Below are 24,826 nucleotides of genomic sequence, written 5' to 3'. Positions count from 1 at the left end.
ATAACACTATCTACCTATGCCAGGAAACAGAATCTTAAGCACAGTTATACAAATCCAGAACCTAAACCTGAAAGTCTAGTACCTAAACCTAAATATGTATTGTTACACATAATTTTAAACTGAATTTTCAGAAGCAGGAATGTTAGAGGTCATCTGCACTCCAGTTACTGTGTGCAGTTAGGTTTATGTGAAACAAGTCGTTACACTAATGTGTTCTCCATTTATAAAATATTCACAATTAGGTAAGCACTTGCTAATGAAATCTTCAGTTTTTAATGGAATAGCAGAAAATGTGGTTTTGTAACATTAGGTTTCAATTTGTATGCAGTTTGTATTTTTGATATCAATATCTAGAACTCTAAAATATTCATAATGGAAAAGATAACAATTACTGTACCAAACTATTTATTCATTCATTCACCCTTCATTCTTCTAACAAATATTCACTGAGAATCTACTCAGTGCCAGATATTATGCTAGGTGCTAAAACTAAAGTAAAGCTTCTAAAGTTTCTTCTTTATTAATGTCAACTATTTAGGATGAAGTTATGAGGAGAAATGACAATGAATTTAAATCCTGTTATGGGTGTACTTTTGTTAGAATTTCTATTAATTTTTATATTAAGCAATTACAGACTTAATTAATCCTTTCCACTTACCTGTAGAAAAAAAGGATCCCATCCCAAATACTTCTACATTGAAAAAAAGGCCAAAACCATAAAATGAGCAATTCAGCTATAAAATGCATGATATAATAGATGTCACCTTCTCTGATTCAGCAAAGTAGCTTTCTATAATTTCGTCCTTTGCCTTTCACAGAACAGTAACCTGGAGTAGTTTCAATGGGATTTTACTTTGTATAAAGCACAAAAACCTTCTCCTACAAGAAGCTGTTAATTTTTCCTCTGCAGATGACCGCTCTCTCCATTATTTTTGGGAAATCGGTGAAGTACAACTCCCATTCCCTTAGATCCCTTCAAATTCTCAGAGTCAAGCTCAGCTTTCTCCTCCAGGCTGCAGGCAACCATAAGTAGGTATGCACCAGGTCTGGGCAAGAAAAAATCTCCTAACCAAATCATATCTGAGTCTCAATACCTTCAACGTCTGACTTATTTTCAAACCTATTTTTAAAATTCATTGAGTTGCTAGATTTATAACATTCAAAACTTACTTGTGAATCTATGGATAAGGAACACAGAAATCAATACTAATCTGTGACCCCATGATAATCTGTAAAATCTGAGACAAAAAATTCTCAAATGATGATGTATTTGCACAGCAGCAAAGGCACTGAGTATTTATTACAGAATGTTCACTTTCCATCCTGCTCCTCATAGGCAACTAGAAAAGTCCACCAAGGTCCAATCTCCCAATCTTTTTCACCCTTTGAACCTCCTTGCAAGAGGCAGTGTAGTTTGATGCAAAGAACATGGGGAATATGGCCATTACAATAGTTTTCTAAGAATGCTGTAACAAATTACCACAAATTTAGGGGTTTAAATTGCAAAAGTTTATTTATTTATTTATTTTTATTTTTATTTTTTTACAGTTCTGTGGGCCAGAGGCCATGGGCCTCATTGGGCTAAAATCACAGTATTGGCAGGGCAGGTATGGCTGGATTCCTTTCCGGAGGCTCCAGGGAAAACTCTTGTTTCTTTGCCTTTTCCAACTTCCAAAGGCTGCCCGTATTCTTTGGCTCAGGGACTAATTCATCCACCATCCATCTTCAAAGTCAGCAAAAGTCAAGTATTTCTCAAATCATATAACTCTGACCTCCTTTTTCTGCCTCCTGTTTCCAATTTTAATAATCCTGATTCCACTGGGCCCTCTCAAAAACTGCAAGATAATCCCCTATTTTAAGGTCAGCTGATTAGCAACCTTCATTCCTTCTGCAACCTTAATTCCCCTTTGTCATGTAGCCTAACATATTCATAGGTTCTGAAGATTAGAATACGGCTATCTCTGGGGCTGAAAAGGCTTTATTCTGTCTACCACGGTCTAATGGATCTACAACCAAAAACCCAGGTCTATTCCCAAGTAGCACAGCACCTTAATATTTTATTATTTTAGTCTTTTCTTTTGAAAATTGCTTAATAACAGTTAACCTCTTGAATATGAGTGAGGATAAAACGAGACAATAGATGCAAAATATCTAGGCACAGAGGCTAGACGTAGGAGGACCTCGATGATGTTCACTTCCATCTTCCCTTACCATCCTCCATCCTCTCAAAAGTCACCATTTGTATTGGGGTAGAGCTGAATTTTAGATCCATGCTCATTTTAGCTTTATAGTCATGCTCTTTGCCTACCACAACACCACTTTCTGCAAGAAGGTCCCAGTGTAGGGAAAGACTGAGCTGCAGAAGACTTCACATACACAAATTGCCAGCTATGATCTGCCTTTCTACATCACCCCAAGATTCATATGCTGAAACCTAATCTACAAGGTGATGGTATCAGAAGGTGGGGCCTTGGGAGGTGTTTAAGTCATGAAGGTGGAGCCCTCACAAATTGGATTAGTGCCCTTATAAAAGAAGCCCAACAGGTCCTTTGCCCCTTCCTCCACATGAAGACACAGTGAACAGGCACTATCTATGAGGAATGAGCCTTGGCCAGACACAGCAACTGCTGGAACCTTCATCTAGGACTTCCCAGCCTCCAGAACTATGAAAACTAACTTTGATCTTTCTAATCCTCCCAGTCTATATTTTTATTAGAGTACCCAAACAGACCAAGAGAGTGCCCCACATTATTAGGCAAGCACTCTAAGATATTCTTCTGATAGAGATAAGAGATTTATGCTAATCCAACATAACTTTTGGATTGATTTTCTGTTATGACAAAACAGATGAAGTATTTAAAGGAATAACCAGGATTTACCAGTAAAATGTGATTACAGAATTGAGCAATCTTCAATGTTGATCCAATTAGCACTCCTGAAGGTCCCATGAATCATTAAATGGTTATTTTGAATGAAGTACAAAATAAACAACAAGATGGTTGATTTTAGGGTTATCATGCTTTTATTACAAATGAGAATGTTCTCTATCTTAGGACCATTTTTTAAAGACAACATATAACAGAGAAGCAAGCCAAAAATCTGTCTCAAATGGTAACAAGAAACAATCCAACTTCTGGGCTTTATAATGGAAAGCATAACATGATGTACTAAGTGATTTGCTATTAACCAAGAGCCACAGAGGTGCCTGGAGATTTCCCTGTCACTTCCTCTGAAAAACACAAAAATCCACCTGTTAAGTTCAGCATACTCTTGAATTGAAAATGACTTTACTCTCAGCTGTCCACATCCTTTTCCTATATTGTATTATAAGAAAAGGGGAAGAAACAAGAAAAACATCCACTAATGATGGCAGCCTGGTTCTACTCATTCCCTGGGCAGTGGTAACAATGTGAGGGATCTAGAGCACGAACGATCTTGCTTGAGAGTAATTAAGTAATTAGAAACAGAAATAATTGACTTATGTGACACAGTGATGTCAACAAATCAACATTTCAAAAACAACTCATTATCTATATAACCTTAACATCTCGGAACTCAAAAAAATCATTAAATTCTTACTTTGACTAAAACTTATCTTAACAGTATTTTAATCTTATTTCTTACTAATTACAGCATTGGAGAGGGGAGTATAATGATATATATGTATGTCGGGTGAGAGGGCTGAAAGATAGAAAAAATTCCATACTATCTTTTTTTTTTTTTTTTTTTTTTTTGCTCCAAATAGCAACTAAGAGGAAAGAGTCTCTGGTTAGTGCCAAGGAAACCCAATGTGCAAGCTGACTGTCCTCTAAGCTTTCAAATAGAGATAACCCATGATAATCTGGTATTCTGACTTTACCTCATTTCCTCAATTACAAATGACAAGATCATTCCTGCTTACAGACAAAGCTTTGCTCAGAGAAATAGGGACTTGACAATAGTTAAAAAGGTCAGTGTTACTCAAAGTGCAGAGATGACTGGTATAAGTCACAAAGAGATAAATGCAAAGCCTGAGAGTAAACATTTAGAAAGTTTTAGACCAATTTTAGCATGTCTCATTCATTACGGGTAGGACTGCAAAATGGTACAGTTAATTTTACAGAACAATTTTAAGTCTGTTCAATCTAATAATTAAGAAAATGCTTTAGGTTTGTATCATTTTAAAATTTTATTTTATGAATCATTTTTCTTAATTTACCAAGGTATCAGTCCTTGACAGATGCAAATTAAAACAAATACCAAGAAAACCAGTCCTTCATCACAGCTAGTTTGAGAAGCACCACAATAAAATATCCCTCACAAATAGAATAGGCAGAGTAGTGCCTCAAACGTACTTGCTGGCAGATATTATTTACTGTGATCCCAGATTCCTTTTAGCATGCTGAATAGGTAACTGATAATGCAGCTAAGTAGAGACAGCAGGACTTAGAACAAAAGCAAGTAAACACTAAAATTGAAAAAGAACGAATACTTAGTAAGTCCTTTATAAATTCTGTGCTTACAGACTAATAGTCTGTCACTATATTTCCACCATGATAGCATTTCCACAAGTTGAGAACCACTGATACATTTTTCAGTATCCTTTTTGCCATTTAATATTTATAGTGAACTGTTGACTAGAGCCTCAATGGCCATTAGGTAACAACTCAACAGTAGAATTCTCTGGATGTCTTGATTCTTCAAGAAGAGTCTTGGTAGAACTGCCATATATCAAGCACCTAGTATGTATCTGGTATTGGCAGATACTTAATGCATCGTGGTTCAAAAAAATTAAATACTTTATTCAGAATAACAAAATGAGTAAGAGATGGAGCCTAGATTCAAATCCAGGAATGTTTGATGCTCCTGCCACTATAGGAAGCTGCCTTTCATCAGAATAATGTGCAAGTATAACTCTGAACTGAATCACACTTATTTTGAATAGTATAAAACCTCAGTTGCTAACAAGAAGATCAACAGAAAGCAGGGAAACACTTGACGAAAAAAGTTAAAAAAAATATGAATCCTTATATATAACACCAAAAGCAGGTTATATTTTAAAATGAGAAATTGAACTTGATTAAAATTAAAACTTATATTCTGCAAGGACACTGTTAAGAGACTAAAGATACAAGGCCAAAGCTAAGAGACAATATTTTCAAAACATTCAAAGTATACAAAGAACTCTTACAATTCAACAATAAGAAAACAACCTAATTTTTTTAAATGGGAAAAACATCTTAACAGAAACCTAACCAAAGAAGATATATAAATGGCAAATTAGCATATGAAAAGATGCACAACATTCTATGTTATCAAGGAACTGAAAATTAAAACAATAAGTATCACTTCACACCTATTAGTATGGCTAAAATCCAAAACACTGATACCACCAAATGTTTTCAAGCATGTGGGAAAAAAAGCAAGTCTCATTCATTGCTGGTAGGACTGCAAAACCGTACAGTCATTTTGGAAGACAGTTTGATAGTACTTTTACAAAACTAAACATACGTTTACCATGTGATCCAGCAATGTTGTCCCTGCATACTTACCCAAACGAGTTCAAAACTGAAGTACACATAACTTCCTGCATATAAATATTTTTAACACCTTTACTCATAACTGCCAAAACTTGGAAGCCATCAAAATGTCTTTCATGTATGTCAGTGAACAAACTGTGGTACATCTATGTAATTTAGAATAATTGAGTGATAAAAAGAAGAGCTATCAAGCCTTGAAAAGACATGGAAAAACCTTAAAGGCATATTGCTGAGTGAAAGAAGCCAATGTGAAAAGGCAGCATACAACATGACTCCAGCCATATGACATTTTAGAGAAGGTAAAACTAGGAAGACAGTAAAAAAAATCAGTGGTTGCCAAAGGTTAGGTAGGTAAGAAAGAGGGATGAATAGCAGAGGCCAGGATTTTTAGGGCCATGGAACTATTCTGTATGACACTATAACTATATTAGTCCATTTTCATGGTGCTGTGAAGACATACCCGAGACTGAGTAATTTATAAAGAAAAGAGGTTTAATTGACTCACAGTTCCACATAGCTGGGGAGGCCTCAGGAAACTGACTATCATGATGGAAGGGGAAGCAAACACATCCTTCTTCACATGACAACAGGACAGAGAAGTGCCAGCAGGGGAAATGTCAGACACTTATAAAACCATCATATCTCATGAGAACTCACTCATTATCATGAGAACATCATGGGGAAAATAACCCCCATGATTCAATCACTTCCCACCAGGCCTCTCCCACCACATGTGGGGATTATGGGAACCACAATTCAAGATGAGATCTGGGTGAGAGAACAGCCAAACCATATCATTCTTCCGCAGGCCCCTCCCAAATCTCAATTTTCTCACATTTCAAAACACAATAATGCCTTTTCAACAGTACCCAAAAGTCTTAACTCATTCCAGTATTAACCCAAAAGTCCAAGTCCAAAGTCTCATCTGAGACAAGGTAAGTTCCTTCCACCTATAAGCCTGTAAAATCAAAAGCAAGTTAGTTACTTCCTAGATACAATGAGGCTACTGGAATTGGGTAAACACACCCATTCCAAATGGGAGAAACTGGCCAAAATAAAGGGGCTATGGGCCCCATGCAAATCCAAAAACCAATAGGGCAGTCATTAAACCTTAAAGTTCCAAAATAATCTCCATTGACTCCATGTCTCACATCCAGGTCATTCTGACCCAAGATGGCCTTCCATGGCCTTGGGCAGCTCCACTCCTGTGGCTTTGAAGGGTACAGCCCCTCTCCCAGCTGCTTTCATGGGCTGGCATTGAGTGTCTGGCTTTTCCAGGTGCTCAGTGCAAGCTGTCAGTGGATCTACCATAATGGGGTCTGGAAGATGGTGGCCTCCTTCTTGCAATTCCAATAGGCAATGCCCCAGGAGTGACTCTGTGTGGGGAATCCAACCCCACATTTCCCTTCTGCACTGCCCTAGCAAAGGTTCTCCATGAGGGCTCCACCCCTACAACACACTTCTGCCTGGAGATCCAGGTGTTTACATACATCCTCTGAAATCTAGGCAGAGATTCACAAACCTCAGTTCTTGACTTCTGTGCACCCACAGGCTCAACACCACATGGAAGCTGCCAAGACTTGAGGCTTGCACCCTCTGAAGCAATGGCCCTAGCTGTGCTTTGGCCCCTTTTAGCTACAGCTGGAGCTGAGGCATTTGGAATACAGAGCACCATGTCCTAGGCTGCACAGAGCAGTGAGGCAGGAGTTAGGCCTGACCCATAAAACCATTTTTCCCTCCTAGGCCTCTGGGCCTGTCATGGGAGGGGCTGCCATGAAGGTCTCTGATGCCCTGGAGACATTTTCCCCATTGTGTTTATGATTAACATTCAGCTCCTCCTTACTTATGCAAATTTCTGTGGCAGGTTTGAATTTCTCTAAAATGGTTTTTCCTTTTCCATCACATTGTCAGGCTGCACACTTTCCAAACTTTTATGCTCTGCTTCCTCTTGAACACATTGCCCCTTAGAAATTTCTTCCACCAGATACCCTAGATCATCTCTTCCAAGCTAAAAGTTCCACAGATCTCTAGGGCAGGGGCAAAATGCCACCAGACTCTCTGCATAGCAAGCATGACCTTTACTCCAGTTCCCAATGAGTTCCTCATCTCCATCTGAGACCACTTTATTGTCCATATCACTGTCAGCATTTTGGTCAAAGCCGTTCAGCAAGTCTCTAGAAAGTTCCAAACTTTCCCACATCTTCCTGTCTTCAAAGCCCTCCAAGTCTCTAGGAAGTTCCAAACTTTCCCACATTTTTCTGTATTTTTTCTGAGTCTTCCAAACTGTTCCACCCTCTATCTGTTACCCATTTCCAAAGTTGCCTCCATATTTTTGGGAATCTGTATAGCAGTGTCCCACTCCCTTGGAACCAATCTACTGTATTAGTCCATTTTCACACTGCTATTAAGACATACCCGAGACTGGCTAATTTATTTGAAAAATTGGTTTAATTGACGCACAGTTCTGCATGCCTTGAAGGCTTCTGGAAGCTTACACACATGGCTGAAGGGGAAGCAAATATGTCCTTCTTTACGTGGCAGTAGGAGAGAGAAGTGCCAGCAGGGGAAATGTCAGATGCTTATAAAACCATCAGATCTCATGAGTACTCACTATTGAGAGAATAGCATGAGGGAAACCAGCCCCATGATCCAATCACTTCCCACTGGGTTCTTCTCATGACACATGAGGATTATGGGAACCACAGTTCAAGATGAGATTTGGGTTGGGGCACAACCAAACCATCATTAGACATTTGTCAAAACCCACAGAATGTAAAACACAGAAAGAACCCTAATGTAGTATGAACTTGAGTTAACAATGATGTATCAGTATTGACTTCTCAATTGTAATAGATGGACCACACTAACACAAGGTGTTAATAGTAAGGGAATTGAAGGAGTGGGCAGTGAAAGGGAGGGGTAAAGGGAGTACAGCAGGTCCCCAAATACAGTTGTTTTTCATTCAATGGCATTTGTGATAACTTGATGAGAAAAAAGTATCAATTCAACCAGGGGGCAATGTCTGTGTGGAGTTTGTTAATTTACCCCAGGTCTGCATGGGTGTTCTCCAAGTACTCTGTTTTTTTTCCCACATCCCAGAGTTGTGCACGTGAGGTTCGTGGCTGTGCCTAAATGATCTCCATCTGGGGAACTGTGGGTTTCTGTGAGTGGCCCCTGTGATGGATACTGTCCTGTCAAGGGCTGGCTCCTGCCATGTACCCACAGCTGCCAGGACAGGGTCTGGCCACCTGAGACCCTGAACTGGAATAATTGGGTAAATAATAATCTTACTTGCTTTTGCTCATCTTTCTTAAATGCATGTATATATCACATTTAATTCAATGTTTAAAATTACAAGTGTTTTTGGTCCTTATTTAGAAGTTTTGTGAGGTTTTGTGACCAGAAATATGTTGTAGGAACTTAACTCTTGTTTATATCAATTAGCCTACTGTAGAAAATACAGGGTCTTGCTTAAAGTTGCAGTTTCCATCCAAGAATCCAGATGATGTTAAGTGAGGACTTACCGTATGGGGCAGCTTTTTGTACTTTACACTCCTTTTTTTTATTTTGAGATGGAGTCTTGCTCTGTCGCCCAGCCTGGAGTGCAGTGGTATGATCTCAGCTCACTGCAACCTCTGCCTCCTGGGTTCAAGTGATTCTCCTGCCTCAGCCTCCCAAGTAGCTAGGATTACAGGCACGCACCACCATGCCCAGCTAATGTTTTTTATTTTTATTTTTAGTAGAGACAGGGTTTCACCATGTTGGCCAGGCTTCTCTCAAAGTGCTGACCTCAAGTGATCCACCCACCTCGGTCTCCCAAAGTGCTGGGATTATAGGCATGAGCCACCGTGCCTAGCCATACACTCAGTTTTTTTTTTTTTAAAGCCTAAACTGCTCTAAGAAAAAAAGTCTATTTTAATACAAAAATGTATATGATTCATAACCATACATCTCAAAATTTTCTGTGCTCATGACTACTTTTATGTCAATCATGAGAAATTTTGAGAATATTCCACTGTATAAGTAAAAAGCCACTCATCCATATCCAGGACCTTGATAAGGCAATAAGAATCCCAGTGTTTTACTATCTGACTTATAATTCATACCTATTCCAAGGTGGGAATTTCCCTCTAACTACAAGCAAGCCTTTGCACTCAGAAGATGACTGTGGGCATGTCCTCCACTTCTTCAATGCAGTGGTTCTCCACCCTCACCCAAAGGATATTTGACAATATCTGAGGACATTTATTATTTTCATGGAAGGGGAGAGTATGCAACAAGCATCCAATAGATAGAAGCAAGGAATGCTGCTAAATATTTTACTGCAAAGGACAGCACCCACTACAAAGAATCATCCAGCACCAAATTTCCAGGTTGAGAAATCCTTCTTCAATGTAACCCACCGTGCCAAGATGACCCACTGCCTGTGAAGGTGGTGAATCGCCATTCCAGATGTTTACATAAATCCACATCTCCATTTGGGGACACAACTTGCTCTGCATAAGAAAAGTTCCAACAAGAAAAAGATCTCAAAGACTGAACCCAGAAGAGGAAGCCTCAGCACTTGACATTTCCCAGATTATCTTAGAGAGAATCCTTCCTTCAACAGATGATTCAAAGGATACATGAACTGTAGTGACCACTGAGTAGTCTACAGAACCTAGCTGAGTCACCTTTGTCAACTACAAAATGGAAATGCCAGCTACTAGATAGATGTGAGAATCAAAGCACATGAGAAATGTGACCACATTTTGAAAAGTGTGAGGTCCTATTTACGCAAACAAGCAATAATCAAATCTTCTCTGAATAACATCAAGCCTGGAAGACCCCAAATCCTATCATTTCTAATTTCCAATGTTCGATCTTTTGGGCCAACACCATACCCCACATTCGGGATCAGTGTTCTTTTCCTTATCATTATCACTTGAGCAAAATGATAAGGAAAGTTCACTTCCACCTAAAGGCAAGCTTGAAAATCCACAGGAATAAGGCAGCTAAAGGACCCTAGGAGATTACATTTAAAATATTAAAAGGAAAAAATCTGAAACTCATTTACTCTGCGGTGTGAGTATCCAGTGAGAAAAGTTGAAAGCTCCTTGCCCCAAGACCAATGTATTTTAGTAGGAATCAAAGCCTAAAGCTAAAGGAAGGGCATGCTTAGCTGTATGAAAGAGGGGTGCTTTGAAATACGATATGCTTTTTATTCTTTACGCCATAAGTTATCTATTTTCAACTTTCCATAAGGCCACACTGCCTGCCTAAATCATGAATTAAAACGTTTAACCATCACTTCTATTCCTCCAATGTGCCCAAGAGTGTTTACAATATCTGATTAGTAGAGATAAAAATCTTAGACTCACATAAGAAGAATCTATTTTTTAAAATGATGCTGTTATGGGTTGAATCATGACCCCTCAAAACTCACATGTTGAAGTCCTTAACCTCTAGTACCTCAGAATGTGATTGTAATTGGAAATAGCATCATTACAGATATAATTAGTTAAGATGTGGGCATACTGCAGTAGGGTGGGCCCCTAAAACAATATAACTAGTATCCATACAAAGAGCGGAAATGTAGACACAGACACAAACACAGGGAGAATTCTGTGTGAAGATAAAAGCAGAGTTCAGGGTTAAGCTTCCATAAGCCATGATACAACATAGAGTCCAGAAAATCACCAAAAACTGGGCAAGAGGCATGGAACAGAATCTCCCTCTCAACCCACAGAAGAAAGCAACCCAGAAACACTTTGATCTTAGACTTCTAGCCTCTGGCATACAAGACAATAAATTTCTATTGTTTAGGCCACCCAGGTCGTGTGTGGTACTTTGTTAGAGCAGCCCTAAAAAACTATTACAGGTGCCTATCAAGTAAAAGCTTTAATAAGGTCATTATTGACATCAAAAGGTATGGTAGGAAGAATAATGCCCCTCAACTGTCCATGTCCTAATTCTTGAAGCCTGTGAATTTGGTGCTATACATGTCAAAAGGGACTTTGCAGATGTGATTTAAATTAAGGATCTTGAGATGAGAACATTGTCCTGGATTGTGAGCACAGACCCGAGATAATCACAAGAGTCCTTATAATAGCGGAGTGGAAATGTCAGCGTAGGTGAGAGATTTAGAGATGCCATGCTGCTGGTTTTGAAGATGGGGGAAGGGCCCATGACCTAGGTGTTGGTGGCCTCCAGATGCTGGAAAAGTCAAAGAAATGAATTCTTTGTGAGAGCTCCCAAAAGGGACACAGCCCTTGCTCACACTTTGACATTAGCCCAGGAGGACTTCTAACCTCCAGAACTGTAAGAGAATGAATTTCTGTTGTTTTAAGTCACTAGATTAGTGGTAATTTGTTATAGTAACATTAGAAAACTAATAGAGATTTGTGGTATCTGGAAGTAGTGTGCTGCTATAACAAATACCTAAAAATGTAGAATTGGCTTTGGAGTTGGGTAATGGGCAAATGCTAAAAGAATTCTGAGAAGAATGGTAGAAAACTATATTTACTGGAACAAATGGTTAGTAGAAATATAGACATCAACAACCCCTTTAGTGAGAGGTCAGAAAGAATTAAGTAAGGGGTATGGTAAAGAACATACCTTAAAAAATACTTAAATCATCAAAAATAAACAGTAGAAATACGAATGTTAAAGGTACTGCTGGTGAAGACTCACATGAATGAAGAACTGAGGAATGTATTATTGGAAAATGGAGTAAAAGGGATCCTTATATAAAGTTGCAGAAATCCTAGCTCTACTGTGTCCTTGAGTTATGTGGAAAACAAAACTTGTAAATGATGAACTTAGATATTTAGCTGAGGAGATTTCCAAGCAAAGTGTTGAAAGTTTAGCTTATTTTTTTCTCACTATTTATAATAAAATGTGAAAGGAAAGAGATAGATTAAAAGAAGAACTGTTAGGCAAAAAGGAACCAGGAATTGATGATTTGGGAAATTGTCCACCTATCCAGATTGCAAGTGCACTAAATTAGGAGATTCACTGCCGGGAAACAGTGCTCTGCAGAGAAAGCTAAGGAAATGGTTGGACAACTTTTGCTAGCGGTGGGAAGAATCAGAAAGCCAGTTCAACCCATCACACACTCATTCATGTGTACGGAGTATTTAATCAATCGTTGAAAAGATTAGGGAATAATCTTTTCAATGACTAATAGCTGCCCTCAACCATGTCAGCAGAAGCCAGGAATAAAGATGGGATTATCCAGAAAAGATCTGGGAAAACAAATATCTCATGAGTGAATGTCTGTGACACACATGGGAGGCCCACAGAGTTCTTTGGAATTTTGCCCCCACGATGGATCATACACAGATCCTCACAAATACCTGATTGTGATGATTTAAATGATGAGATCTGGAACTCTTAAACAGATGCGATTTTGGACTTTGAGTTGATACTGTAAATGGGTTAAGACTTTTGTGGCTATTTGGGATGGAGTGAATGTATTTTTTTTTTAAATGTAGGATGGACATGAATTTTGGGGGCTCAGCGGGAAGACTTTGTAAGGCAGAACATGTGATTAAGTTAAGGATCATGACATGAGGAGATTATCCTAAACTACCTATGTGCACACTGGTGTAATCACAACTGTCCTCACGAGAGGCAGGAGTGTCAGAGTAGGAGCAAGAGATTTGAATTCTCTAGAAACTGAGAGAGGCAAGGAAATGTATTCTCCCCTAGACTGTCCAGAAGGAATACAGCCTTGACAGCACCCTGAATTTAGCTCACTAAGGTCTATTTTGGGTCTCACATCCAGAATTGCAAGTTAAAAACAAAATCTGTTATCACCCCCTCCCCATCATATTTTCTGTAAATACTTTCCCCTCTTCGTTATAAATTTTTTAATTCTGGTTTAAGCACCTCATTTTAAAAGGTATTATTTAATCCATTTTCATTTATTTAAAAGAATTCAAACATCTTATATTTATTTTAATTGTTTCAGAAAACTAATTTTTTTTTTCATTTTTGTAGGGATTGAGCAAGGAAAGAATGGAGACATCTTCGTTTTCATGTTTGTCTTTTGCAATGCAGACTATTTTTATATGTTATCTTCAACAATAATTTGGGAAGTGGGTATCTATACCTAAGTCTATTATTGATACACAGTGATTTAAAATATATCTCTTTATTGGACAAAACATGTTATTAATAACTTGCTGTAGATGATCTGCGTTTCATAACACAACCAGTTCTAAGTAAGAAGTCTTCTATAGGAAAGACTACTCAAAGGCTGGTCCTTCCAATGGAAATGATAATTTAAAACACTTTAAACATATTTCTCAAAGTTTTATTTTAAATAACATATTAAAATAAAATTTTAAATTTATTATTCTTTGCTTTGTAAAATAAATACATATTTATTGATATCAACTTAAAGATACATATAAGCATAACAAAGACAAGAAAAACCATCCCACAGAAATATGTCACCTAGAAATAATCACTGGTAAATGTCTTTCTTACATAGAATTTGGATTCCAGAAATCTCAAAGTTGCTTGAACCAACCCAATATTTCCACAGAAAACAAAATATGAAACAAACAAAAAAAAGAAATCAATTTATACTTGCTGAAGAACAGGCAAAAGAAGGCAGATATCGGAGGAGAGACAATGCTTAAAGAACAGACCCATATTGAGTGAGGTCCAGCGTGGACAGGATTGCCCCTGAGGGCACTCCCTGTCAGCAAGCTGGAACTCAAGTAAAAAGCTACAAGTATTATCAGCATGGGGTGTCAGAGTTTGGGGCTACTGAAGTGGCTGGCAATTAAGGAAAGAAATCTAGAAAAGAAGAAGGCACCTCAAAAATCTGTACATATACACCTCTCGAATTATTGGCCAACCCTGGACGTGTGCATCTTCAGGGAAGACCCCCAAAAAGCCCAGTGGAAGGGATCTGCTGGAATCCTGCACAGAAGCTTCAGCCACTGCCCACCACTGGGGTGACAGAATTTAGGGTTTGAATTTCATCTGCCCTAGTCAGTTCAGACTGCTATTGCAAAATACCATAAACTGATGGACTTATAAACAGCAGAGATTTATCTCTCACCATTCTGGAGCCTGGGAAGTTCAAGATCAAGGCACAAGTACATTCAGTATCTGATTCATAAACGTCCATCTTCTTGCTGTGTCCTCACATGGACAAAGGGGCAAGGGAGCCCTTTGGGATCTCTTTTATAAGGAGACTAATCTCATTTATGAAGGCAATGCCCTAATGATCTAATTATAACCCAAAGACGCCACTGCTTAACACCGTCACCTTGGGGGTTAGGATTTCAACATACAAATTTTAGAGGGGAAGCAAATGTTCAAATCATAGCATCACAAAAGAGAGAATCTGTAAATATCTCAAGCTTTTCATAGACTCACCTTGACAAAGAGTAAAACTAAGCTTCCATGAGTTCAGAATAATCAGCCAGAAATGTATCTGCATGCTAAAACAAAAATCAACACTTCAGAGGAAAAAAAACAAAATCCAAAATCCAGAAAGATAGTGCTTCCAACCAATAGACTGGCATTAATAAATACTGGGAAGGATGTGGAGCAATGTAAACTCTCATGTATTACTGATGGAAGTATTTAAAAAAACAAAAAAATCAACAATTACTTAGAAAAGTGTCAATTTTCCGAAGTGGTTGTGGATAGAAAACTCTGTATTCTATGCCCCTCAATCTTCTCCTGTGTTATATATATTACAAACTACAATTAAATAGAATGAATGAACTAATGATAGATATAACAACAGGAATGAATGTTAAAATCATTATGTTGAGACGAAGTTACACACAAAAATGGATACTGTAAAATCCCATTTATATGAAGTTCAAGAATGGGCAAAACTGACTCAGAACTCTGGTAGGAACTGACTAGAAAGGAATGTAAAAAAACTTTCCTCTTTCTCTGCCAGGCTCAGTTTCCATAAGGAGAGTGGCCCAGGCCCTCCTCTTCTCCATCAAACCCTTTCATCAGGCGATCTCAACTTGTTCATGCTTTAATTCCCTCTTCACATTTGTGGCTTTCACAAATATGTATCCTGCCTGGACCTCTCCCCTGAGCTCTGGGTGCTCACTGCCTATTTAACATACCCGAAACAGAATTATTGATCTCCTCAATTCCCCCAAACCTTCCCTATCTAAGGAAATGACAGTACCGTCCACTAAATAATCAGACAAAAAACCAAAAACAAAAAAAAAAAGGGAAACAAAACTTCTAAGCTTGTTGATTCCCACCTCCCTCACACATCACGTTTAGCCCATTAGTAAATTCTGTTGACTCTGCTGTCAAAAATATATCCTGATTCTAACCACCTTCCATCAACCCCACAGTCACAACCCTAGGCCAAGCCACTGTCATCTCTCCTGATAAATACTGCAGTGGCATCTGTGATTGACAGTCTCACCAGATAATATCCAACAAGGGAAAAGACAATTTCACAAAAGGAAATCAAAGTACTGTAGCCAAAAGAGGTGGAATTGATAAGTGTGTGAAGGCAACAAATGACCTCTGAATTGATTTTTACCGATTTAAAAAAAACCATTTTTATAGGTAATATTTAAATTTTTACTTTGAAACATCTGGCATTCCTATACTATGCAATATTACACACTTTTCAGCCATAATTGTTCTAAAGATGAAAATGGAATGAGAATAAAAGGTAATCTATATACATATAAAATCTCTCAATGTGATAATGGAAAACTGTGCTGAATATTTTATCATGTTAGGAACAAGAAGGGCTTTCTAAGCAAGGACATATATCTAAAACTCTTAAACAAATGCAAATTACAATAGTAAAATAATTGCAGCTGGTATGAAAAGTATGAAAATTCCTATTACATAAGAGTCTTTGCTGATTGTATAGAAAAGAACCCAATAGAAAATAAATTATTGAAGAAACAGACAATTACTGTCTTTAAAAATATACAAATTCCTTTAAAAGTAAATACATGAAAATTTGGGATAAAAATGAAGCTTCATTTTCTTTATGTATCAGATTGGCAAAATTAAAATGATTTATACTACCAGTATTGGCAGAATGTGGAGAAATTGGCACTTGCACAGATGATTAGTAGTAACATAAATTGAGGCTTAGAGTAGTTTGGCAACATCTATTAAAATGTAAAGCACACATACATTTTGATAACAACTCCACCATCCTACATAAATATTTCCACAAAAGCTCAAAGATATCCATGTTTTGTGTGCGTGTTTTTGTGTATGTATGGTGTACATGTATATAATCATTACAAATAATGACTTCTATAAACTGACATAGGAAGGTAACTAAAATGTATTGCAAAGTGGAAAATACAAGGTGCAACACAGGGTATATTTTCCCACTATTTTTAGTAACATATATTCATGCATATTAGCATAAGATTTAAAAAAATCTGTAAGAATATATAAGGGACTCTTAACCATGTTTCTGTTCTTAGAGGTGATATCAGAAAAATCATTTTCGTAGAGCATTAGTAAATTGTCCAAACACTATAAATAAGGAACATGACTCTGTACTGGGACAAATGAAGCTATCTTTTACACACTGAAATGCAATATAATCAAAGTAGTGTCCTATAGATATGCGGCATTAAACAGTCTCGTATGAAGGAATTGGCAATTGATGGCATGAATATCTCAGTAAAATAATTTTTCATGATATAGAGAAAGATCAGCCTATTCTCAGAACGCTAGGAGAGAAAGCCTACCTTACCCTTTCGCCCTCCTGTCCCTCAAGTTCCACATTCTCACACCAGTTACCTTCACTGATCCAAACTGCCCTAGTCAGCTTGTCTGTTTCTACCCTGCATGTAAAGTTGGAACAGAACCAACAGCCTTCTTTTACCACTTCTCTTTAAAGGCATACCTAGAGGTACTTAACTGGCTTTGACTGATCCTGCAAATAGAGAAGGTGGAACCTACATAGAATCACATACCACTGAAGTTTAAGTGTCCTGAGTCCTCATCTTGGGCTCTAAAGCAAAAGCACAGCCACTGGAAAAGGCAACCTGGAGGAGTGCACATTCCAGGGACAGCTCTGAAAAGTGACATGGGAAGCAAGGCAAATACTCCTACAGTACTCATCTCCAGGCATTCTAGAAATGATGACAGATATTTGTATGCAGTGCAAAAGTGTCATTTCCCCAAAAACTATTGAGAAACAACCTGTATCACACACACATAGATATCTATACATTGATATATATGTATGCAAATATAGATACATATATGTATCAATTATCATCCAACAAAATACATCTGCTTGGTTTTCAAAAGCGATGAACACCAGAGCAGTATGAAAATAGGACCCAGAAAGAAAGGAAAAACAGATTAAACTCAAAGTGAATGATTTTATCTGAACTTCTCTATTTCTACTTCCACAATTCAAATTAGGTAAAGAAGTGACATATGTCTAGGTTTTGTCATTATTGTGTTTTGTTTTGTCCTTATAAAAATGATAGAGCAACTGCATAAAATACTCTCCATTAACTCATTTAGTACTCACAAAAATCTCACGAGGCATGTACTATTATTTCAGCTTTCCAGATGAGGTACAGGGAGGTAAACTGAGGAAGAGGCACTCAGAATTATTGTTCACACCATGCACTGGCATTTTCTTGAAATAGTTCTCTCTTAACTTATGAAATGTAAGAATATTCCCCTCCTGAAATGTTCTATGACTTCTAGGCCATAAAACATCAACTCACAGTGGCAAAACACACAATGTATCTGTTATGCATAATGCATACCGCCAACCTAGGGCTTATTACAACTTATGCTCGAGCAGCAAATGGAATTCGGTCCCAAAGCTTTAATATGTATGCATATGTGTGGGAAAAACACAGAAGAAGCCTTTGTTATTACAAAGTCCCAAAGGAAGCCAGTGCCCCGCAGCAAGTTCTGACTGTCTGCACTGGAAATCATGGAGGGGGACTCCCTTCGCCATCTGGGTCGCGCGCGGCCCGCAGGGCCCAGGGCGCATGCGTGGCCGGGCGGCCGAGGCGCTTACCTGGTGCGCCGGTCGAGCAAGCAGAGGGCCAGGAGCAGCAGGGCCGCGGCGAGGGCCAGGCCCGGGAGGCCCAACCGCTCCAACGAGAAGCGGCCCGTGGCCGCGGACATTTCTCCTGCCATCCGGCGCGCGCTAGGCCGCGGTGGGCAGCCCGGGGTCTCCCTGCGAGCAGCGCGGTCGGCGACTCTGCAGCCTGCGACGGCTTCTCTCGGCGGCGCCCCCTAGTCCAGGGCCGGAGAGGCTGGCCTGCCGGCAGAGCAGACAGGAATGTCACCGCGGTCTCCCAGGCTGAGTGACAAAAGTTCGTGGACTGCCCCCTCCCCGCCTATCCTCCACCCACGCGTACCGCCCCATTCCCCTACCGTTTCCGACCCGGCTGCTTCTGGAAAACAGCGCCCTTGATCCTCCGGGGCAGGAAGAAGGGCCGAGGAAGGGGTTAGAAGGGGAAAGAGTTAGGATTTCCCAAGAACCAGCCCTGAAGGCCTGGAGGAGGGGGATTTCGCTTCTTAGTTGGACAGGAGCCCCTTGGGTTCCTCACTTCTTAACCCGCGCCCTGCGGGAGGAGCGATTCTGCTTGTCCCTCAAGATGCTTGGGAAGGTACCGGCTGCGCTCTGACACCGGCGATCTCTCAGGTACGACCCAGCGGGGTTGGGCTGGCGGCAAAAACCGGCTGAGTGAGCGACCTCGAAACCTTTTCGCGCCCACCTCCTTCACCCCGTGAACATCCTATTTGCTCACAAGTTTTGGTTGAGGCCTACTGGGTGCAGAGGTGCATGCCAGAGACACGGAATACAAAGACCTAGGCTGTAAGCCTTCAGAAGTCCCGATGAGGCACACAGTACAGGAAGAGGGTGAGACAGGTAAAAAGAGATTGCAGAACATCGTGGTAGGAGCCGAAAGAGAAGTGGTTCAGGTACTACAGGTTGTACTCAGAAAGAATAAGGGAGAAACTTTTAAAATACCTTGTTCTGAGTAATGACTATCCACTGGGTAGTTTACACACACGTTTTTAATTTCTATTTTTTATGAGTATTTTATAGAAGACATAATGAGACTCGGATTAAATAACCTGGTTGCTCCCCTGATAAATGTTTACCATTCCAACTGATAAATACTTGCCGTTCTAACCATGGTCCTATTCCAGGACTTGTGTGCTCTGTCAATGCAACACTTCTCTGGAATGGGTACAGCAGCTTCAAAACTGATCTCTGGTTTTTTACCCTTCCAGTCCATCATCCCCATTTCCACCTCCCTAAAACACAGACCTATCCAGCTTTTAATCTGTTCAAAACTCTTAATGGTTGCCTTTGTGAGGAAGTCATATCCTCCACCTGCAACGAGAAGCCCTCCACAAATTGTCTTCATTGTACAGATCCCCTTGCCAGCACAGTTCCATATATACTCAAGCTTGAGCCACCATGTCCCTCATATTCAGCCTGTTCACATTATTAACTTAAAAAAATCCATTGTAGTTTTGATGATCGTTGTCCTTGAGCTTTTTTCATATGCTTGTTGGCCACATGTATTTTGGAAAATCAGTGTGGAGATTCCTCAAAGACAGAACTACCATAGGATCCAGCAATCCCATTACTGGGTATATACCCAAAGGAACATAAATCACTCTATCACAAAGACACATCACACTTACGTTCATTGCAGCACTGTTCACAATAGCAAAGACATGGAATCAACCTAAATGTCCATCAGTGGTAGACTGGATAAAGAAAATGTGGTATATATACACCATGAAATACTATGCAGCCATAAAAAAGAATGAGATCATATCCTTTGCAGGAACATGGATGGAGCTCGGGGCCATTATCCTTAGCAACAGAAAACCAAATATGGCATGTTCTCACTTATAAGTGGGAGCTAAATGATGAGAACACATGGACACACAGAGGGGAACAACAGACAGTGGAGCCTACTGGAGGACAGAGTGAGTGAGGAGGGAGACGATCAGAAAAAATGACTGATGAGTACTGGACTTAATAGCTTGGCAATGAAATAATCTGTACAACAAACTGCCATGATATGAATTTACCTATATAACAAACCTGCACATATGTCCTGAACTTAAAAGTTAAATACATAAAATAAAATAAAAATTCACAATTTTTAAGTTTTGAAAAGGAGAGAGGAGAGACTTTATTTCTTCCAAAGGGTTACAGCCTGCAAGGTGGCCATCCAGGCAAGACCAGAGACAGGCCCTTCAAAGGAGGGGGGCTTGGGGTAGGAGCTTTATGCTAAAGAGGTTGGCTAAACATACATATTTAACTGGTTACAGGAGGAGCTATGAATATTCATGAAGGTGGTCCTGACACATGCCTATTGAACAAACATGAATGTAACATATGACCTATGTTCACTTTGGGGTGGCTACTTAGCATTTAAATGTGTTACAATTATGCTTTATATATCAAAAGATCATTTTACATACAAAGGTAGGTAAGTGTGTAATCTCTGTAAACAGGCAGAACCAGTCAATGGTCAGTGGTCTTCTTAATCAGGAGAAAGTTACTGAAACCAGACTCTTGTCCAATCAAAGTTGTAGCTATGGCTTGTGGAACAGCAGGGTCAGTTAGCATCTGATGGTGGATGAGCTGTGACTTTTAATATTGCAAATCCTGAGGCCAGTGCTTTTTTAGTTGCTAGAGTGAAAAACCTTGTGGTAGTTAGAACATAGTGTATTTTTTAAGTGTTACTGCCCATGACTCTAAAACTGTGAATGGCTAGATTAGCCCCAGAATCTTGATGTTTACGAGCCTCTTTGTCTTCGACTTCTATTCCAGAATCTGTGTCCTGCCTCTCCTCTCTCCTGTTGTACATTCAATTTTCCAGGCAGTCCAAAAGATTGCAGTAAACTGACAGCCACTCTGTCTCTTCCAAGAGAAAGCAAATTGAGTGCTTTCCATCACTGCTGGGACAGCAGAGCCAGTTTATAGGATGGTGTCCATGCTGGGGCATTTCTGTAACCACTGCAGAGAGCCACTCACTGATTTTCACAAGAAGTCTCTGTCATCATACTTTTGTTTTCTCCTAGATGACTTTTGTTTAAAAACATAATTAAAATAATAAGAATTCACTCTACTTGTTGAACATTTATTATTTGCCAGACACCATACTAAACATATTATTTTATCACATTAATAACAGCAAAAACCCATGATTGATTGCCCTGCCTTAGAGAAGTGGAAGGAAGAAGCCTGCATAGTTATCTACCAGATTTGGTTGGCAACTGTATCATATCCCTGTGTTATCTGCACAGTGGCTTACTTGGGAAACTTTATTATCTATATGCAATACATTTTAAGTATATATTTCTTTTGGGTTTTCCACGTTTGTTAAAAGGGACCTTCACTCTATAACCAGATTAAAAACAATCTAAAGATATCTTTTATTTTCTTTTACTTTCGTGGTGGTTCATTATTAGCATCATTATATTCCATCCAGTTCAATTCAAATTTAACTCCAAAGTATACCATTATCCCCATCACCTCTCTGACAGAGATTGCTGATTGACCCTCCATATCTGCTCATCCCTTCCTCCTCACTAACAGAGTCCTCCATTTTTAACTGAATGAATGCCAGTCCATCATAAAGACTATTTCTAGTTAGCTGGGTGTGGTGGTGTACACCTGTAGTCCCAGATACTTGGCTAATCAGGAGGCTGAGGCAGGAGGATCACTTTGAGCCCACCGAGGACTTAGAGGCCACAGTGAGCTATCATCAGAGTACACTAGGCAGGAGGATCACTTTGAGCCCACCGAGGACTTAGAGGCCACAGTGAGCTATCATCAGAGTACACTACTGTACACTCCAGCCCGAGCAACAGAGCAAGAAACCCTGTCTGGAAGGAAGGAAGGAAGGAAGGAAGGAAGAAGGAAGGAAGGAGGAAGGAAGAAGAAGAGGGAGGGAGGGGAAGGGAGGGAGGGAAGGGAGGGAGGGAGGGCGGGCAGGCAGGCAGGCAGGCAGGCAGGCAATATAGTGCAACTGTCTCTACTAAAAATACAAAAATTAGCTGGGTATGGTGGCACACACCTGTAGTCCCCTGCTGAGGCAGGAGAATCGCTTGAACCTGGGAGGCAGAGGTTGTGGTGAGTCAAGATCACACCACTGCACTCCAGCCTGGGCAACAGAGCGAGACTCTGTCTCAAAAAAAAAAAAAAAAAAAATGAGATGTCACTTCCTTCAAAAAGCTGGGATGAAAGGGACTAAACACATTAATATTAGATAAAAGAAAGTAAAAAGGCCCCTCGAAGGAAGGAAGGAGGGAGGGAAGGAGGGGAGGAGAAGGGAGGGGAGGGGAGGAAAAGGGTGATAGAAAGAGTAGAGGAAGTAAAGAAAGGGAGAGGGTGACAGATTATACTTCACTGACTCACTCCACTAGCCAAGTGACCCTCATCTACCAGGTGGCCGGAGTGATTAGCCTCTTTCTCTGTTCTTGTTCTAATCTAGCATTAGGACTTAAACGCTGGCTTTTGTTCCCCCCATGCCTTAACTTTTGATTCCCAAGAGCCTCTGTGGATGTCAACAAAACCTGAATGATGACTATTTCCTCTTGCATTTCAACATGTACCTCCTAATTCTCCTGCCCAGATTTTGAAAATACTAATACAGTGAACTGAAACATTCAAGTCTACCTACTTAGTCATTGACTTTTGTTAAGTGCAAATTATGTTCATGGCACTACACTTGGTCTATTGGACCTATAAAAATGAATGAGATGGGCCAGGTGCGGTGGCTCACAACTGTATTCCCAGCACTTTGGGAGGCTGAGGCAGGCGCGGATCATGAGGTCAGGAGTTCAAGACCAGTCTGGCCAACATAGTGAAACCCTGTCTCTACTAAAAATACAAAAGTTAGCTGGGCATGGTGGCATGCACCTGTAGTCTCAGCTACTCAAGAGGCTGAGGCAGGAGAATCGCTTGAACCTGGGAGGCAGAGGTTGTGGTGAGCCGAGATCACGCCACTGCACTCCAGCCTGGGCAACAGGGCAAGACTCCATCTCAAAAAAAAAAAAAAAAAAAAAAAAAAGAGAGAGATGTCACTTCCATCAAAAAGCTGGGATGAAGGGGACTAAACATATTAATATTGGATAAGAGAAAGTAAAAAGGCCACTCAAAGAAGACTGTGGAGTGACAATAGGGGAATGTAAGGATATGTACCCATATGGCCTCAATCTTGTGAGCTCCTGGGAAGTAAATGATGTGGTGCGGGGAGGCTAGATTAGAGGCTTCAGCTGTTAGGAAACATCTGAAAGTACCACTGTGGAAAATGCCAAAATGGAATTTCACACATTCTTTTTCCAGTATTAGGAAGTCCGTAAAGTCAGAATTGAGTGTCCAACACTGAAAGGCCCTGTCAACTTTTGACATAAAATACAGATTAGGTTTAGGTTTTGAATCATATCCAAGCACAACCCCTCTATAACTAAATGATTGACTGCTGTTTGTCTCTCTCCCATTCCCATGAGTTTTACTGTAACTAACTTTTATTTCCCATTACCTTCGATTAGAATGAAGACCACCCCGGTACAAAATTACCAAGAAGTGGAAGCAAAGAAGAGAAAGAAGAAAGGAATATAGGCTACATGTTTTACACACATTGTTTCACCTAATCTTCAAAACCAGTCTCTGATGTAGATATTATTATTCCTTTTTACATAAAAGAAACCAAGACTCAAAAGAATTCCAGGACACCCGTGGTTATTCAGCTCTTATGTCCAACTGTGAAGTCACCCGTCGTTTTCACCTTGTCACCTTGCCCTCCTTAGAGTTTTCTTTCACTAACCCTTTACTTACCTGCTCAGTCATTCTTGCTTCCATCTTTATGGATCCAGTTGTTACCTTAAGTTGTCCATAACTGCCCCCTTTGGAGACAAGTGAGCTCTGCCATGACCTTGGCACTCCATGGCCCTTGTCTAGCTCTGAGGCTGGTCTCAAGTTTTCCATCTGAAAAATGATATAAGACTGCCTTCCCTATAGGATTATGAGGATTAAATTGTTAGGAGTAAATATATATATATAACAATGAAAATGCCTGGGGCTTCCTTTTTTCACAGTTAAGCACCTTCTGCTCCACTGGCAAAGGGTATAAGTAGAAGCAAGTTAATCAGACAAATTCAGCCCAGCTGAGATGTTAGCTTATTGCTGTATTACTTCTGCCCAATTAAAATATAAAATAGGTTGCTTTCTTCTTTCCTTAAAGTGACTACTCAAACTGATTGCAGCTGATATTGCAACAATCACATTATACTGAGACTGCTATAAGCCCAAAAGTTATTGTTTA

At 39.7% G+C, this 24,826-nt stretch overlaps 1 protein-coding gene and 1 long non-coding RNA gene across 3 annotated transcripts in view; one reads left to right on the top strand and one right to left on the bottom strand.

Annotated features, from left to right (window-relative positions):
- The window catches only part of CYP7B1 (cytochrome P450 family 7 subfamily B member 1), a 212,383-nt gene extending 193,523 nt beyond the window's left edge, over window positions 1-18,860 (bottom strand). The window contains exon 1 of one of the 2 annotated variants that reach the window (XM_017870794.1): window positions 18,535-18,860. In XM_017870794.1, coding sequence (XP_017726283.1) covers window positions 18,535-18,656 — 122 coding nt within the window. In that variant the 5' untranslated portion in view covers window positions 18,657-18,860. The remainder of the gene's footprint in view (window positions 1-18,534) is intronic. The other variant, XM_017870793.1, reaches the window with a different exon arrangement.
- Window positions 18,861-19,073: 213 nt separating this feature from the next.
- LOC108528812 (uncharacterized) lies at window positions 19,074-24,223 on the top strand. The gene is made up of 2 exons (XR_001885313.1): window positions 19,074-19,167; window positions 24,054-24,223. It is a non-coding gene; the product is annotated as an uncharacterized LOC108528812 (long non-coding RNA).
- Window positions 24,224-24,826: the final 603 nt, after the last annotated feature.

This window comes from Rhinopithecus bieti, unplaced genomic scaffold (assembly GCF_001698545.2).
Source record: "Rhinopithecus bieti isolate Rb0 unplaced genomic scaffold, ASM169854v2 scaffold_5022, whole genome shotgun sequence".
In the NCBI taxonomy this organism is placed as follows: Eukaryota; Metazoa; Chordata; class Mammalia; order Primates; family Cercopithecidae; genus Rhinopithecus; species Rhinopithecus bieti.
This window is presented reverse-complemented; position numbering and strand designations above follow the sequence as displayed.